This window comes from Drosophila miranda, chromosome 2, assembly GCF_003369915.1.
Source record: "Drosophila miranda strain MSH22 chromosome 2, D.miranda_PacBio2.1, whole genome shotgun sequence".
NCBI lineage: Eukaryota > Metazoa > Arthropoda > Insecta > Diptera > Drosophilidae > Drosophila > Drosophila miranda.
The window spans coordinates 3,991,955-4,009,498 of NC_046675.1; the positions used below are offsets into that span (position 1 = coordinate 3,991,955).

General features: G+C 49.5%; 2 protein-coding genes across 15 annotated transcripts; one reads left to right on the forward strand and one right to left on the reverse strand.

Moving 5' to 3' along the window:
• The first annotated feature begins 359 nt into the window (after positions 1 to 359).
• On the forward strand, positions 360 to 14,919 carry LOC108156741 (protein unc-80 homolog). 14 transcript variants are annotated; one of them, XM_033388925.1, is made up of 30 exons: positions 360 to 467; positions 1,195 to 1,435; positions 2,140 to 2,166; positions 2,497 to 2,517; positions 2,580 to 2,915; positions 2,984 to 3,283; positions 3,344 to 3,481; positions 3,538 to 3,851; positions 3,925 to 4,121; positions 4,180 to 4,367; positions 4,613 to 4,725; positions 4,953 to 4,970; positions 5,268 to 5,412; positions 5,471 to 5,906; positions 5,960 to 6,157; positions 6,545 to 6,887; positions 6,950 to 7,055; positions 7,113 to 7,730; positions 7,798 to 8,530; positions 8,587 to 8,730; positions 8,794 to 9,092; positions 9,158 to 9,336; positions 9,394 to 9,967; positions 10,056 to 10,917; positions 10,982 to 11,931; positions 11,991 to 13,454; positions 13,508 to 13,676; positions 13,730 to 13,786; positions 13,844 to 14,379; positions 14,439 to 14,919. In XM_033388925.1, exons 2-30 carry the CDS (start codon positions 1,205 to 1,207, stop codon positions 14,676 to 14,678), a joined length of 9,936 nt encoding a protein of 3,311 aa, XP_033244816.1. In that variant the 5' UTR covers positions 360 to 467; positions 1,195 to 1,204; the 3' UTR covers positions 14,679 to 14,919. The 14 variants fall into 14 exon arrangements, with proteins under 14 accessions (XP_033244816.1, XP_033244818.1, XP_033244809.1 ...); XM_033388927.1 differs by having other exon boundaries at positions 13,739 to 13,786; XM_033388918.1 differs by having other exon boundaries at positions 13,730 to 14,379.
• LOC108156742 (vacuolar protein sorting-associated protein 72 homolog) lies at positions 14,799 to 16,325 on the reverse strand. The gene is made up of 4 exons (XM_017288403.2): positions 16,015 to 16,325; positions 15,822 to 15,954; positions 15,463 to 15,763; positions 14,799 to 15,403 (listed from the first exon to the last, which is right to left on the reverse strand). Exons 1-4 carry the CDS (start codon positions 16,146 to 16,148, stop codon positions 14,913 to 14,915), a joined length of 1,059 nt encoding a protein of 352 aa, XP_017143892.1. The 5' UTR covers positions 16,149 to 16,325; the 3' UTR covers positions 14,799 to 14,912.
• Between the last annotated feature and the right edge of the window lie 1,219 nt (positions 16,326 to 17,544).

The following is a 17,544-nucleotide window of genomic DNA, read 5'->3' on the forward strand; positions in this document are numbered from 1 at the left end:
TGGCGATGGCAACACAATGGCAATGCCATTTAATGATACCCGTACATAAATCGACATAAATGTGTCTGGTCGGACGTTACGACGTATACGCAATATCCACCCCCAGACGTTTGTTATCATCGACAAGTGTGCCAAACGAACAGGGTGATGCAGTCAAGGAGCGGATTCCCATAAATGGCATCCCCTGCAAAGACACCCTCTATGTGGGGGCAGCCCTTTTCGGAATTCCCATAGCATGGAGCGCGGGTGGTGGTTCTGTATGTATGGGAATATCCTGTATACGCACTGCTGCCTCTTCTTCTGCTGCTGCTGCTGCTGTCGGCACTGGCAACGACGGATACGAGGATAACAACGACGGGGAGCACGGCCCAGAGACCAGAGTCCTCGTCAGTTAACGACGCTCGTCTCAGTTGCATCCGAACGCTCCAGCCGTAAACGTTATCGAAACTGGCCACGCGTAAATCAAGGTAAGGTACATGGAAAATATTCTGAAAACTATAACTGCAGAGGAAAAGTAGGGGAAAACTACACACAAATTGAAATCAAAAGTAAGAAAAGTGCTGGATAAACACCAGTGCTCGGAAGCTATCCATAAAAACCGTTTGCAATTAGTAAACGTCCAAAGGCCAAGCCCTTTGTTGCGGTTCTAACGTGGGTGCGGCCCCAATCAAGCCAAATGTTGGCATAAAAGACATCGTTTGATTTGAGTGTGTGCCAAGTGCTAAACAATTGCCCTTTGAGCATCAATTAAAATGGGAAAATCCACAATTTTCACCCATCATCTCAAGCGTTATATAAGTCTGTGAAAATTTTTGCCCCAAATTAGCATGTATACCAAAAACCCAATTCTGTATCTATAACCCAGTCGCCTCGTTCTCGCCGCTGCGGCGGAGTCTGCGTTCTGCGCAGCGTCCCAGGACCAGCTGGCGAAGGACCGAAATCTCTGTGCGGCTCAAGAGATTGGGAGAGGAGGTCAGGGGGTTGGGTTGCGGGTAGATGGGGATGTGGCACTGACCTACTCGTGGCCTGTGGGGGCAGCAACAGCAACAGACGAGCCTGCGCACGCAAATACCTGTTGCGCTGCCCCTGCTGCTGGCATGCTAATGCCACATTTTCATGAATGAGTCGCCATCAGCGGCGCAGCTGTTGCATGCCAATTGATTTGTGTATGTCCTTGTGCTTGTGCCATTCCAGCCGGGCCACCATGGTGACCACCAATGCCGGCGCAACGGCAACAGCCACAACCAACAACAACAACCTGCAGACGAACAACAACAGTCATGCGGCGAACAACAATAACGATGACTTTGACTTTGACCAGGACGATGGCCTGCAGGACCTGGGCTTGCCGGTGTCCGTCCAGACATTCCTGTGGCGCCAAATAGCCCCATTCATCCGGCCAAAGCTCGGAAAACTGCACGAATCTACCTGCCTGGTGAGTGTCCGATGTGTGGTGTGCCCAGCGAATGGCAAGGTCAAAGTCCAATTCGGAGAGCGAGCCACATGATCGACGAAGGGCAGGCACACCGAGGGTGTGCGTGTGGTGTGCCCCATAAAGTTATTCTGAAAACTGTGCTGTAAATTCGCTATGCGTGTTTGTTGTAAGGATGATGGACTGTGTAACATAATCCAAAAAACCCTAATTGGCATTAACAATTCGAGACCAGAAAATATATACCTTATTCGATGTTCTCTCGTTTTTGATTTTCTCAGCTAAATTCAAGGACAAAATTGATAAACCAAAAAACTTGACATTGATGTTTGATGTATTCTTATTCTTTCCTGCATTCGATATGATATACTTTCTTATAACTAAGATACTAACACGACCACCTTCTTCCACAAACCAAACAACAACAACAACAAGAACAGTCCTATCTTCAATATATACTCGTACTAACAGACAGGGAATGTTTCTGAGGGGACCGACCAACCCAACGCTTTATAGGCTGTCACCCAATCACCTCGAAAGAAACATTTCCAGTGCTCGTACTCGTATATGTATGTTAACCTATAATATTTGTTTACTATGTGCCTTTCCCCACAAAAAAACAAACGACAAACCACTATAACATTAACAACAAACTGTACAAATTAACATTGTAAAATCTTTCGCAATTTGTCTGAATCTGAATGTAGTTTTGTCAACATGCACCGGGACACCATGTAAGTTATAAATGTCTCTGCCAGACATACAACCCCTTATCTAGCTCTAGTCCTTGTTAGCCCAATCTACAGATGAATTAGGGAAGAAATCTCCAAGATCCCAGATCACCCAGATCTCTGTACATTGAGTTGACTAGCCCCCCATTTTCCTTTTGCTTTCAATTGTAGATGTTGTGCGTTTCTTGTGCCTATGATTAAGATTTATGTTTGTGTTTGAAAGCCATTATTTTGCTATACTGTAGATAGTCTTGGCATAACCCTAACATGTATTGCCAGTCTTACCTCATAATAAATCTCTTCTCACCCGCCGCCCAACATATCGATGCTAAGGAGTCGAAGGAAGCCTGCAAGGTAGGTGGCAGAGAATACTTATCATCCTGGCATGTTTAACTAATGATCCATGTCCATTTCAGTCCTTTGAGAAAGTGCTCGTGCAGAACATACAGTTTGGTCTCTCGCCGCCCCTTACGAAGGCCCTGGGTGCCATTCCGCGCTGGCGTCTGCTGCAGGGCGCACTGCCACATGTCATGCACGCTTGCGCCGCCCTGCTCTACAATCGGGTGAAGGATATGCAGGCCATTGGGCCTGTGGAGACCAAACTGCTATACACGATGCAGTGGATCCTGCTCTATGCGGCTGAGGAGTGTGCCGACGACGAGGGCGGCGAGGAGCTCGGTCTGGGCGAGACTCCGGCGGAGCCCAAGTCGAAGCCCATAGAGCAGTACCTATTTTCAGTGCCAACGATTGCAGTAAGTGCAATGCCAAGTACTAACGACAAATACCGTCTAATTTCCATAATTTTCCCTTTCCCTTTGAGCTCTTTGTGTATCTGTTTGCACCAATCATAAGCCACCTCAAGGAATCGGATTTCCAAAACTTTCGCCTGGAGAACGGCATAAAGCTGTGGCAAGGCATGTGGGATAATCGCGCACCGGGAGCTCCGTGCTTTACGGCTCCGGTAAAGCCCAAGGCCCGCAATCTGCTCTGTGCGCCAACTCCCAAAGGATCCACCGATGTGTTTCCCACACGAAAGCACTCCCTGAGTGCCGATGCAATGTCCCCTAAAGCCGACTCACCACAGAGCGGCATCTCTGACTATGGAAGGCAGGACGAGGAGGTAAAACCGGTGGGGAATATATGGCAGGACGATCCACTAATGCATTCGAATTTCATCTAGGGCTCTTGGGTATCTTCTCCCAAGGAATTTGCTTTCCCCGAGACCATTCCAGAAGAGGCCTCCAGCGTGGAAGACGAACGTGTCGTAATATTTAGGCTGCCATCAGCGCCGCAACTCATGGATAATTCATTTTTTACGGTAAGGAAACTAGTCAATACCTTATCCTCACATAAGCTATATATTCTTTATTCCAGGCCGACGCTAGCCTTCTGCAACAGCAGCAATCGCAGAGTCGTCGAGGCAGTCGACAGTCCATGAACTCGCGCGACAAGGACAAAATTCCCTCCACAAAATTCGAGTTCGATCAGCAGGAGCTGATGCGCGGGGCATCGATGAAGGAGAAGCGCAGTGCCTCCATCGAGAAGGAGACGGACTCGGATAAGTCCGAAAGTGTCAAGGCAGATGTTTCGGCAGCCACCTTCCTCGATGTGGCAGTGCTGCGTTGCCTCTTCATCTCGCACTGGCAGGAGGAGGGCATCTTCTGGAGCCTGCAATATCTATATAATCGGTAAGAATATCCAAACGTTCCTCTTGATATACATACATATATAGACATACGTTTCTCACTGTTTTTATGGCAGTCTCAGTGATATTGGTGAGGAGGCGGCCATTACCTTGAATCAGCCCCGGAAGCGTTCCAATTCCTTGCCCATACCACAAATCGAGATATCGCTGTATCAGGGTCCCGGCAGCAACAGTCGCGACAGTCCGGGCAGCTCTGTGGTGAAGGACTACATCGAAATACCAGAACCATCGCCGACAGTGACAGCTGTTGTTGGTACGCACATTTTGAAGATTAACTCTGGTCGATATTCATAAAAATTCCTCCTTTGCAGAAGAACCCCCCACTGCACCCAGCAGCTCAGAGCGTCGCGGCAGCGAAAAAAAGAAGCGCGTCAAGATGTCCGATCTGCGGACCTTTGTCGAGACGAAAATGTTTTCGAAATCGGAGAAGAACTTGGAAAAAGTAGGGCTCGATACAAACTCTGCCAATGGCAAGACACCACTGCAACTGCAACAAGCAGTAAGCCCAAGCCAAACCTGATGTTTTGTTTGCTGTTACTGTTCTTACAATAAGTGTTTTCCTGCCTGTCCACCCACGCCTAAGACCCACCCATACATAACCTCAATAATCGTATGAATATGCCCCCAATGTCACTGCTGTTTGTTTGGCTTTATTGAGAGTTGTCTGTTTTACTCATACTGTACTTATTATCACATTTTCTTATATACTCCCCTAATGGTTACGCTTTCATTCAATCCCCTTAGGAGTACCATCGCAGCCTGGACACGGGGGAGAAGAAACTATCACGCTCTGCATCCATGATCAGTCGCGAACCAGCCAGTAACCTGATCAAGGGAAAATCCATGCCAAGTCTCAGGTAACTACACGAATCCCCTCCCACTGTAAGCCCACCTCAAAAACATAAACGACTCTTGGAACAGGCCTATGACACCAGAACACCAGAACACAAAAAAACACTCCCACACTTCCAATAGATTCTCAACAATTTCTCATAATCTTCAGAGACTTGTTCTGTGTTCTTAAGCTAATGCTACTATATATTCTATACCTTATGTACTACAACTTTCTCTTATGATCAACCAGCTGTCTGCTTGATAGCGGGTGAGTTTTCGTCCACTAAACAGATAATTCTTAACCTCCTCCGATCTCTCAATCTGTGTACACATTTGTATCTATCAAAGTGCTTCAACACCTATATCACCCCTTCCGCAACTTTCAAATGTATGCCTTTTATGCCTGCTTACCTCTGGCACCACCTGTCTTTGCCTGCCTCTTTCTCACCACCACCCGAACCCCCAACCCCCAGCTTTTCCTCTCTTTTGACCCTTAAGCTTGCCGCACTTTGGTTTGACTAATGCCACACACACAACTTTTCGCACGTCTGCTACAAAATGCAAGATTTTACAGATACGTAGAGCCACCCAAGGCCCCAAGACCTTCGCAGGTGGCATGTCCACGCTCCACGGCATTCTATCCAAGGAATCCCATCATTACGGTGACAGAACACACTCCGACACCGTCGCCGGACTACATCAAGCGACAGGTAAATATCCAATGGACATATATCTCTTTTATACAATCTAATGTCTTTATATCGACAGGGTTCCATTGATTCCCAGCTGGATGCGTTGAGCAATGGTGGCAGCATCGGTGGCATGGGTGGAAATGGCGGGGGCAATGGGAGTGGCGGCGCTGGTAGCTCCACTACCCGGTATCGTGGCCAAATGCTGCGCTCCCACACAGACTCGCACATCGATTATACGGGCGTAGATGAGTCCGAGGCACCCGGCTCCTCCTTTTACATAACGCGGGATGGCGGCATTGACTACGAGATCATCTTGCTGGCCATAAGCAATGTGTTTAAGCGCGATCCGGCCTTGGTCTGCTCTCTCCGCGTCCTGGAAGCGGGCCTGAACATCTGCGAACTTCTCATCGAGATGGGGGTCCTGAAGCTGGGAGAGCATGCTCATGAGATATCCATGAGCATCACACGACGAGCTCTCCAGGTGCTTGGCTGTCCACATGGATGCAATGACGGTGAGTAGTTCCAGATATATTTTCTATATCTTCACATTAATTTAATCCATTAGGTGTTCGCGGTCCTCCGGCTGACTTTCTGCGCAATCAGTGCCAGAAGATCCTGTCACGAATGCTGCGCCAGGCCGGACAGCGCACCAAGCGATACATGCAGGAGATGGTCAAGACATCGCCACTCCCAGAGCTGATTGACTACTTCCATGCCTTCCTGGCCTTCTGTGTGGATCCCAGCTCCCTTTTGTCGCCATTAAGTGAGTGTCCTGCGTTTTTAACCATTAGCTAGCCGAATTTCTTAGCAAAACTGCAAATGCGGGGCTGGCTTGGATTTGCATCCAATGTAGGCGCACCCAAAAACCCCAATCCCAATCTCTAAAATCGTACAAGTCTCCTGAGTTCCATTGGACATTTTGTGTTGGGCTGCCTCCTGCCTCCTGTTATCTCCCCTATCTTTCTATCCTTTGTTTGGTTTGCTCTTGGACTGGCTTGTATCTTGACCCTCTTGCCCCGCTGTTCCCTCTTCTTGCATGCCACGACTTTGCTAATGCTTTTGAGTTGTCCTTCCTTCCTTACTCCTCCTTACTGTCACCACCAATACTCGTACGTTGTATATATGTGTATGTATGAAATGATGCAAATAGCTCATAAACGTCAGAGTGGATATAAAAATGCTAACACCGATCTTGGCGGCGTACCAGGTCAGGGCGGCTATTCGACAAATTTTAGTGGTGGCATGAACGGCGGCGCCGAGTCCCAAGTCGTTGGCGCTGTCTTCAAGCCGCTGGTCAGCCGCTTTGTGGAGGCAAGCAAAGATCTGAAATCGCCAGAGAATATCGCCCTATATGGCGACATCCGTCAGTTCGTCACCTACGTGAAGGGGGCTCATGGTGGACCATTCCGTATGGTGGCCCTTAGCGGTATACTAGCCGTCACACCGCGTCCCCACAAAAAGGGACCGACGGCCCAGACCACTCGTGTGATAAGGTGAGATCCGTATTCATAAATCTATAAAGCATGATTGATTCTGTAATCCACCTTCTTTTCAGACACATTCCACAGTCCAATGTGACGCACAGCATCCAGAACGATGACAATCGCTCCCAGCGCCGTTTGCTGCTGAAGAAACGGAGCACTTCATCGGCCTGCGCGGTAGTGAGTGATGGCCAAGGCGCTGATATTTATGACTAATCCCCCGAATTGTCATTGCAGAGCCTGCTGGAGACGGAGACCTGCGAAGAGCACTACAAGACCAGCCAATCGCCGTTGAGCAACTTCCGGCGTCGCACCACCGGGGTGCGACCGACGCTGACGCCACGACACAGTGAGCGTGCGCTGCTCTCCGATTCCACGTCCAGCTCGGAACGCAATTCGTTGGGACGGCTCAGCGGCTTGGTGCGCTGGTTTCGCGGCACGCCCAAGGAGGCATCGTCCATTGATCTGGAGATTGGCTCACTGAATCCAGAGATATCCTCCACATTTATGAGGCACGCCTCGCTGAAGATACAGCGGGGACGGTCTAGCGATGGCATTGGCCGTTCCATACAGCGCGCCAAGCGACGCGTCGAGAGGCGGCTGAACCGTTTCGGCGGCATTGTGAAGGGCAAGAAGAAGGTGGGTGGCATCGAAGAGACAGCGGACTTCAGTCGGCGCAGCTCCTCGGATATGTGCGACGGACCCCGCGAGTCCGAGGTGGTCATTCTCAAGGAACGGAAGCTCGTGCCCACTGAGCCAGTGCGAGTGGGCATGCTGCGGCTCTCCTTCCTCCTAGAGACATGTGCACCCGGCTCGTTTCCCGATCCCCAGCTGGTGGCTGCCGTCCTGGATTTGGTAAGACTTGGCAGACTCAATCCTGATGACTCCCCAAACTGATATTAAAACTTTGTGTCCATATTAGCCTCAAGCTCCTTTGGTCTCGCGCGCCACTTTCTTGCTGGAATGCGCGCACTTTGTGCATCTGTGCAACAAGGGTCAATGGCCCGCCTGGATGAAGCAGAACGTTGGCAGCTATCGGGCGTCGGGGGCCAACATCAATGTCAATCAGCTGAAGCAGCAAGTAAGCCAGACCAGTGCCCGGCGTACCCACATCCTGCAGCGGGCCGCTGGCAAAATGTTTCACCAATGGGCGGAGATGGTGGGCGCTCGTCTAGAGGAAATACTCTTCACCGAGCGACTGCAGTACGAGGCGGTTAATGCCAGCCTGACCGATCCCGAGAAACAGAGGGAGCTGCTGCAGCAGGACGAAGAGGAGGACTTCCTTGATGAGACATCCGTGAATCCGCACGGGAATGACTGTCCGCATTCGCTGAAACTGATTGCCTGCGTACTGCTCTTCGAGATTACGGCCTTTTTGCGAGACACTTACATAATGCTGCCGAAGACATCGAAGCTGATACATCGGGACAAGCCAGCACCTTGGGAGAAGGTCTACCGCGAGGCGAATCGTCGCTGGTCCATGGCCCTAAGCTCCATGGGTCACTCGCAGACTTCGGCCCAGAGCCTGCAGTCCATCGCAGCGGGAAACGATGGCGCCGGTCAATCGGAACGGAAGATTTCGTTTGTGCTCCACGAGCCAGACAACGAGTCGGAGAACAGCAGCAACACCACCTTAACCAAGGAGGGAGAAGAAGGTAATCAAATCAAACTGAACGCCTACGTTCCCCTACTAAGTTATCCTTTCCACCAGCACCTCGTCGCCCTGCTGCTGCGTCTGCAGTGCGTCCGTTTTTGCTGCGCCGAGGCACGGCAACGACCACGGGCGGATCCTTCAAGCGTCGCTCCCTGAAACTGCGTCGCAACACAAAGGACAGCAAGGAAATAGAAACTGATTGTAAGTATAACCAATAGACAACTATTCTCCAGATATTCACACCCCTTCCCATCCTCTTTGAAGTTAACACGCAATCCCGACGCAAGGTCTCGTCGCTCTCTGACCGCAGTGACACCTCGGAACAGGGAATGATTAGTGGCGGTGAGGAGTCCCCGGGCATCCTCAGCGACGACCAGCAGCCCGAGTCGCCAACGGACTCCAATGAAAACGATGATACGGCAAAGAATATGCCCTGGCTCAAGGCAGTCATCGAGATGATGTCCAGCTACAATTACTACTGCACCCACAAGGGATATTGTCATCCGTTCTGCTACAAGCGACACATGCGGTCCTGCACACGACTAATAAAAGCCACAAGAAAGGTGAGATTAGAGTTGGTGTTCAAACGGAACTTTTCTTTAATGGAATTTCCCTAATTCCCTGACAGGTCTATGGAGAAGAATTCGGCTTTACCTTTGATGCAGACCATCCTACGGTGGAGCCCACAGTCATTAGCTCCAGCAAGCCGCACACCTCGCGGGCCCGCTCCACGCGCAAAGTATCCGAGCAAAGCTCAACGCAGACATCTCCGTCCAAGCGCAAGGATAGCTTGTCCCGCAAGGATCGGTATGGAATGATCTTGTAAGACAAGTCTAGACCTCATTTTGGTTCTCGTTTCTGTAGCATCAGCGATGATCCTGACCTGGAAATGGCGGAAAAACTGGCGAAGGCTTTCCGCCAGGAGAAGGAAAAAAAGCTGCAGGAGGAACCACCGATCTTGAAGTTTATTCGGGTCCACATACGCAACCTGTTTCACTTTCCACTGGCCACCCTGCTGAAGGGTGCCGTTGTCCTCACCGAGGAGATGGTGATTGAGGCAATGCCCGCCGCTTGGGAGCTATTACTGGAGACCAATCACGACACGGCCACATCGAGTGCTGCCGTATTCCTGATGGGCTCCGTGAAGGCACAGAATTTCGCCTTCGATATCATGCAAAGAGCCTTGAAGCACAGGGATCCGGATATACGCATTGGCGCCATTCAGCGCTATTTGGTGCTCTGGAAGTGCCGCTTCCATGTGTGGCCTCGCATGGAGGATAACGCACACGATGTTACCTTTAAGGTGCCACCGGGCGGCATTGAATTCACATTGCCGTCGCCGAAAATTGGTATCGAAAGCCTGCCGGTGGTGGATCCCCCCTGGATGCCCGTGCAGCAGACCAAAGATATGGACGTGACGCTCAACCAAGACAGACATGTGAGTGAGAAGGCTGCAGTAACACTGGGCTATGTAGGAAACGGGAGGGAATCCTTTATGGCCACTAAATAATTGATTTACTTTACAGCGCTCCCTGGTCACCGCCACGAAGAGCCGCAAAATGCAGCAGACGGAGGCCATACGGAATGCCCTGCGCCAGCAGCGGGACAAACAGCGAGCCGAGAGGCACAGCTTCCTAATCACCATGATACCGATCAGTCAGCAAGCCTCACACGAACCTGGCATGGAAAAATTGGAGGACCATGAGGATCAAGAGGAACTCGATGGCACACGAATGTCTTCGCACCTCCATCACTCCCATTCGCTCTTTCCCTCCGTACTGTGCTCGTCCGTTATGCAGATTGTGGGCTGCCTGGACGATGCTGCCATTGGATCGGATGGTAATGCAGTCTACGAGATTGCCTACCAGGTGATTTGGGTGTGCCTTGTCGAGGAATCGGCTCTTTTCCTGCGCTATGTGTTTGAGCGCCTGACCCGCGATCGACAGGACCAGATGTTCAAGCTGCTGCGACACCTCATACGCTTTGTGCCACGTCTGCCCCAGCAGGCGGCCTTTGCCCTCTACAACTCTATCATTGGATACATCATGTTCTATGTGCGCTCGTCCAACGACCTGAAGCAGGAGCTCGTGGGATCAGCCCTGTCTGTGCTCTGGATGGTTGTGCACTCTGTCCACGGCATTATGTTCAAGGATTTGAAGCAAATTCTGCGCAAGGAGCAGTGCGATGCCTCCATTTTGCTTACCGCAAATGTGCCTGCTGCCAAGAAGATTGTGGTACACGGACCTGCTGATGACGATTACAATATACCCTCGCAATTTCCAGTACAAGAGGATACACTGTTCTGCCAGTTGTTGAAGGAGGCCCTGGACTATTATCCCATTGATGAGAGGAATACTAGCCATTACTGTCTAGTGGATTATAAGAGCAGTAAGTTTTCATTTAATTGAAGTTCTCCAGCTCATTTTAATTTTCTTTCATTCTTGTATGCTAGGCAAAATCCTCAATCCCAATTGGTACATAAGGGACTTGTATTTTTTCAAACGATCGCAGTATCCGGAGGTTCGTCTAATGCTAATGCGTCCCGAAGAGTCCTTCCTGGCTCTGCAGAAACAGGAGTTGTCGAAAAAGTTCGTTGAGATCGGCAAAGTGCATCTGACTTGGGCCATTCTCAAGAATGTGGACATGGTGGTGCAACGTGTTGTCTTCCTGCACGAGGAGCTAATGAAGCTGCCCTCCTTCCCTCGGAAGGCACTGGAGGTGGACCTGGATCTGCACCACGGCGGCGAGTATGGCAAGGTGCTGCTCGGCCTGGATGTTTTGCACAAGTTTATGTGGGTTCGTCTGATAGCCCGCATGTTCGAGGCCATGGCTGGTAATTTCGCATACTCGGCGGACATACAGCTCTTCCTCAATGTGCTCTCTGGCGCCTCCATCCTCCACGCCGAGGATTCATGCATAATGCGCTATGTGATGGCCACATTCATCAACGCTGCTTTCAACTTTAAGAACATATTCTCCACGAATGGGTACTTTATGATTATGCCCACACTGCTGCAAGTTTATTCCCTCCATCAAACCAACAAACTAATCACGACGACCATCGAATACGCTGTAAAACAGTTTTACCTCCTCAACAGAAAGCCCTTCATTCTGCAAATGTTCGGCTCCGTTTCCGCCATACTCGATACGGACGAGGATGGCACCTACGGAGAGGCGCATAAGGTGCAGTCTAGCTGCCTTTTCAATTTATTGCTCAGCCTGGAGGATCCTTCACCAGATCCACTCAACATTGCGGAGCTGGTCAAGGAGCCCAAACCCCTGAAAGCGATTGACTTTTGTTATCATGATGAAGATGACGATGTTACGGTATTGGACTGCATCACGCTCTGTGTGATGGTCGTCTCCTACTCGGCGGAGAGCACTCGTGGCTATCAAATGCTTGTGAGTACTCACTAAAGTCTCCCCAATCCTGTCTTCATTGCATTGTGTTGCTCTTTCAGATCATTCTGGAGGCCATTCTGCCTTGCTATCTGCAACAGATTCAATCGCCCAGCTACATTCCACTTCAGGGCAAGTCCGAACGCGACATCATCTTGCAATTGGCTGTGGCCATTCGCACCATGGTTCACAACTGCGAAGGCCTGGCCAAGAGCTACAATGGACCCTATCGCAACAGTCCCGAGCACAAGGGATCCTCACAACGAAACTGCAGCCGAGGACCGCCCTGTTCACCTGGTCTTGACTTTGAGGAGGAGTCGCATCCAAAGTATGTGACAGATGCGCGTACCAAGAATATGATGGATTCTGCTGAGGATTCCGAAATGATACGCACTGAATATCGGCGACCTCGTGATGTGCTGCTTTCCGTTGTGGCGGATTTTCTAACCAAATCCACGGCCCGTCTGGCAGAGCTGGCAAAGAAGATGCCTGCCGACACGAAGCCTACTGAGGTCCTGGACGCCAAGTGTCACATACGTCTCGCAGACATCGCTCACTCGCTGCTAAAGGTATCACCCTATGATCCAGAGTCGATGGCCTGTCGTGGGCTCCAACGTTACATGCAGGCTGTGCTGCCTCGGGCGGAATGGTCAAACGACACCTTGCGCAATGCTCTGGTAACTATACTACGGCGTATCGATAAGGTGTTCCTCAAAATATCGAAGAAACCATCGATTCGACGGAACACGGACTGGGAGGCGGCCGCCGGACTACTCAAAGGCATTCACGAGACGATTATCCGGCATTCCTATGTTTTGCACTGGCAGCAGATGAAGACTCTAATTAACACCGTGCAGAATCTGATTGTAAATGAGCCCGGCTCTGGCATTCCCGAGGGCGTCTCCAGTGCAGGGGCAGCGCTCATGTCTCAGAATCCGCCGGCCTTTTTCTGCTCGGCCGTGGTGCGTCTGGTGGCCCTACAGGTGGTCAGCCCCGTGGACTGTTTTTCTCTTGTCCAAATATGCGGAGGCAGCGCCGAGTTTGCCACGCAGGAAAAGGCCGAGGGATTTCTGATGCATCTGATCATGCCGCTGTGTCTGAAGGTCTGTTCGGGACGCGGCGTTTCGGATGTTGGCGAGCTGAAGATGACCGATGTAACCTTCCTGCTCACCGCCGTCCTCAATGCAATGAGTCCCCCAGCGGGACGAACAGGTCAGGCTGTGTCCCAGATCAATCGAGTCACGGGAGATCTGCGAGCCGGCTCTCTTACCTTCACCGGCAGCCGTGATGCCAAGCGTCCAGCACGCATTTCCGGCTCTCTCTATCAAGCGGCCTTCTTGGCCCTGCGCATCGTGTGCATCTGCTTTGAGAATCGCCTGTCTACCGAGTGGCCTCGCATTGTACGGGTGATGCGGGATCTAGGCAGACGAAACGAAGCTGCTCCCGATCTATGGAGCTTCATGGAGTTCGTAGTCACCCACCGCACGCCACTCTACATTGTTCTATTGCCATTTATTATGCATAAGGTAAGGATTAAACGTTGAAGTTTGAACGGATTGTAGCTTCCCATCTGCTGCAGATCTCACAGCCTCCCATCGGCGATCACGAGCGACACATGCAGTTCATCATTAGAGAGCGTCTGCGCGGAACACCACCACAAGGCGGCATCAAGTCCAAGGGAGCCCTGCTGTTGGAGCTGGCCAGAGAGTTGCGCGACCTGCGTGACGAACTGGAGGAGAAGCGATATGGTAAGTCTATGTGGTGGCCGCTGACAGTTTCCACACATCCGCTTATGTTTCAGTCTCCACAGATCGCGAGAGTTCCGAGCAAAAGAAGAGCGACACACCGGCGGCCACCAGTGCGGCAGATGCCCACAAGTCCCAGCAAAGACCTTCACTTATATCTATCTTCACAGGGACAACTACCGGCCAGGCCACCCACTCGCATGTCTCCGCTGTACCAATCGACTCACGCAGCGGCTCCGGCGGCATCTGCACGCCCAGCGATACGTTGTCACAGCAAACACTGCACCCGCCGCGAGAGTCATTGTCCAGCAGCTCAACGGGACGAGATCCACACACCACAACAAGCGAGAGTCAGAGCGGGGATGGAGAGGCAGGATCAGCGCCGACACTGGTTGGCGCAGCGCCCAGTGGTTCAGGCCATGGTACTTCCGGGACGGTATCTGCTTTGCCCTCGCACATGTCGCACTCTCAGTCGCTTCAGCAGCCGCCATTTAAAGCCCAGCCACCAAAGCTGCGCTTCGTTTCGTCTGTGGAATTCAGGCACTCTTCGGGAGAGACATCGACCACCCCGCTGTCGCCCGAGAGTCCTGCCGAAGATAGCTCGGGTGATCATACACGTTCACGTCTACAGCGCTCGAAGGCTGCCAGTCGCAAGACCTTCAGGCTAAAGCGCAGTCGGCTTACGCCTATGGAGCCACCAAGCATCGTAAGCCGATCCCAAATCTCTAATACTAATCTGTAACCTTACATTAAATAATTTGAAAGGTTACATCGCTATCCCAAGAGGAGCAACAGCCTCAGGCCCAGCCCAAGGCAATTGGTGAGATATCCTGGGACTCGGTGTCGCAGACATCCTCCACATCCGGCTACCGGGACAATAATAGCTTGCAGACGGGTCTGCTCTCGCCGGATGGCTCATTGGGCGGTCTAACTCTGGGTCGCTCCCCATCGCAGCACTCACTTTTAATGGTGTTCGAGGGACAGGACGAAGACACACTTATTTAACAATCACAGAATGGCGACCGGGCCTACGAACTCTAGTGACTAGCGTGACTTTCAGAGACACAATTAGCACGAATTTGAGATAGAATAGTACTCGTATAATATAATATATATATGAATATGTGTTGGGTAGTTGGATGTTAAGTTTTATAGAAGAATCGCTGTTTTCCAATTTGTGCCCCGTTTTGTACATGATGAATTACCTTAAAATGTTAATAAATAAACACGGTAGCCGTTCTATGTATCTCCGTTCTTTTTCTGAGCCGCAGACAATGTCTTCACACGATTCTCCTTTACCATCTTGCGCCACTCCAGCCACTTGACCATCTCCGGCTGATCACTGTTGCCATTCTGTGTCTCTAGTTGCATGTAGTAGGCCTCGCGCAATATCTTAAAGGCCTGGATGCTGTAATATGGCTGTTGTGTGACCGGATCAAAGTAGCGTGCTGGCAGCCTGGTGATGGGACAAATGCCTCTAGTGGGTTTGGGCGGAGGCTTGGGTCGGCTAATCGATTGGAACACCTTGTCGTTGAAGTCGTTCTCGATGGTGACGAATGTGCGCTCACACTTGGAGTCTGGATCATTTGGATCATGCGGTAAGGTAGTTCCCCGAGTGGGCTTCCGCATCACAGGCATGGTCAACGAATGGTAACGTATTGTAGCCCCATTAAAAGTGCGCTTGGTGGGACGTGTTTTTTTTTTCTCCAATTCCATTTTCTGGAATTTCTCTGCAATTACGAATGAATACTCAATTATTGTAGCTTCAGCATATAATTTAAAGACTTACCAAGGGAAAGGATGTTCTCCTCTTCGGTTATTTTTGCCTCCTCCAGGAGTTCTTCCTGTGTGGGCATGTAATCCTCAACGCGAACCTTCTTTTTCTTGCGCTTCCGTGCATCGTCTAATTCCTTGAGGCGTTTCTTTGTGGCCTGTGTTTTGATAGCCGTCGATGTGCGTATGGATTTGCGACCAGAGTCGAGGACAGTAAAGCGCGGCCGCACTCTACGTTTGACCATACCGCCTCTACCACGCTTTTTATGCAGTGCCGGTACGGATTTTGTCTCCTTTTTGGCAGCAGGTGGCGGCTCCTGTAAGGAAAGCCTTGTTACAAAACAATATAAATGTACGAAATTTGGGGAATCGCACCTTGTAAGCCTTTGTATTGACGCCGCCTCGTTTCCGCTTCTTCTCCGTCGGCTCTTCTTGGTCGGATACCGGCTCATCCTGCTCATCAATACTGAAGTCTGAATCAACCACATCGTCCTCTTCGTCTTTTTGTCTTAAATATGGATTTGAAATGACATTATGGTCGGATTTATCCCAAGGGCGGGAGACTCACTCATATTCCCTGTCCTCTCCTTCCTCCTGGAATCCACCGTAAGTGGTTTTGTAGAAATCATCCTCCTCTTCCTCGTCCAGAAGTGTGGCTATGCGGTTTCCAGCATTGTTGCGCCTAGCTCTCGAGGCAGCCATTTTTATATTTTACGAGATAACTTAACTTTTGAGGCCTATGTGAAGCTAGAAATTGCCAAGTTAAAGAAGAGAAGATTGTTGTTAGTGATGTAAGAAACATCGAGGCATCGAGCATCGATGTTTTTCTGCCGATGTTTACTGATATTTTCCGATGTTTTTGCTGATACCGATGTTCAGTGATGCATCGATGTTTTGCAAAACATCGGTAGCTTAATTTCATATCATTTGTCTTTTGTAAGCAGCAACACAGCAATGCCAAAGTAAGTAAACATATTTGACTTAAAATGAATCAAATTTACTATAGATGGTATACATTTGTTTAAATATGAAACTGCGAACGCCGTTAACATCATTCGAAGGCAACCCGTTGTGTGTTTGGGAAGGGTACTGTTCAGTCACAGACATATACCTTATTAATATTACAGAATAGACAGTACAATCTCATACACAAATACTCATAAATACAATTGTCCATGTCACTTCATGTCAATGAATATGACGACACGAAAATTACCTTAGCAACTAAGAATAGACAATTGCACTTTTAAACTCGAACCCACCAAAAAGGGTGAAGCAATAAACTACTATTTACTCTATTGCTGCCAAGTAATGAAATGAAATGTAACCACCGCACAGAGTAAGTGAACCCTATCTAGGATACCCACTCCGCAGTCCAACTGGTTCAAGTTCTAGTTGCGACGACCAAACTGTAGACGGTTTATGTACCGAATACAACCCAGCTTCCGACAACACAATTTTTTAGTTTTAAGATTTTTTGTATAATAATAACGCAATAATAATAATATAATCAAATGGGAAAGTTTTCAAACATCGATACATCGATGCATCGAAGAATAAATCCGATGTATCAATCCAACATCGATGTTTGATTTTGATAACATCGATGGACATCGACATCGATGTTTTTATTCAAATTTACATCACTAATTGTTGTTATAGTTGTTGTCTCGTCGATGAAGTCGTGTTTTGTAAATAAAAACGAGCTTAGCCCACTTAAGCCCCCTTTATTTAATTAGGTGAGCACCTTGAGGGAAACGGCGACAAATGGTACTGGTTGTAAATTCTTCGTGTAGATCCATTCCACCCTATCCTCCTTTTTTCAATTACAAAAACTATGACCACGATATTTTACACCTGAATTGCGCTAAATCTATTAAATTTTCATTATTTTCGGTGGAATTTTAAAATACCCCCTGGTCTACAATGGGCTAATCGGTCTCCGTCAAGGATTGGAAACTATATTCCTCGTTTTTTATATTCGATTTGATATTACTAGCTAGATAGAAACCTTTGCCCTGAATACATAACTTTATCCGAATGACGAATTAGTTTTCTATATGACTAGCTAATTTGAATACTACGCTGAATTCATCGG

Bases quoted from the DNA above. Each gene is read 5' to 3' on its own strand.
- LOC108156741 (XM_033388918.1), top strand. From the start codon at position 1,205: ATGGTGACCACCAATGCCGGCGCAACGGCAACAGCCACAACCAACAAC. The intron at 1,436-2,139 runs GTGAGTGTCCGA...ATCTGAATGTAG, and splicing joins TGCACGAATCTACCTGCCTG to TTTTGTCAACATGCACCGGG. The intron at 3,284-3,343 runs GTAAAACCGGTG...AATTTCATCTAG, and splicing joins ATGGAAGGCAGGACGAGGAG to GGCTCTTGGGTATCTTCTCC.
- LOC108156742 (XM_017288403.2), bottom strand. From the start codon at position 16,148: ATGGCTGCCTCGAGAGCTAGGCGCAACAATGCTGGAAACCGCATAGCC. The intron at 15,764-15,821 runs GTGCGATTCCCC...CTTTCCTTACAG, and splicing joins TCAATACAAAGGCTTACAAG to GAGCCGCCACCTGCTGCCAA. The intron at 15,404-15,462 runs GTAAGTCTTTAA...TCGTAATTGCAG, and splicing joins GGAGAACATCCTTTCCCTTG to AGAAATTCCAGAAAATGGAA.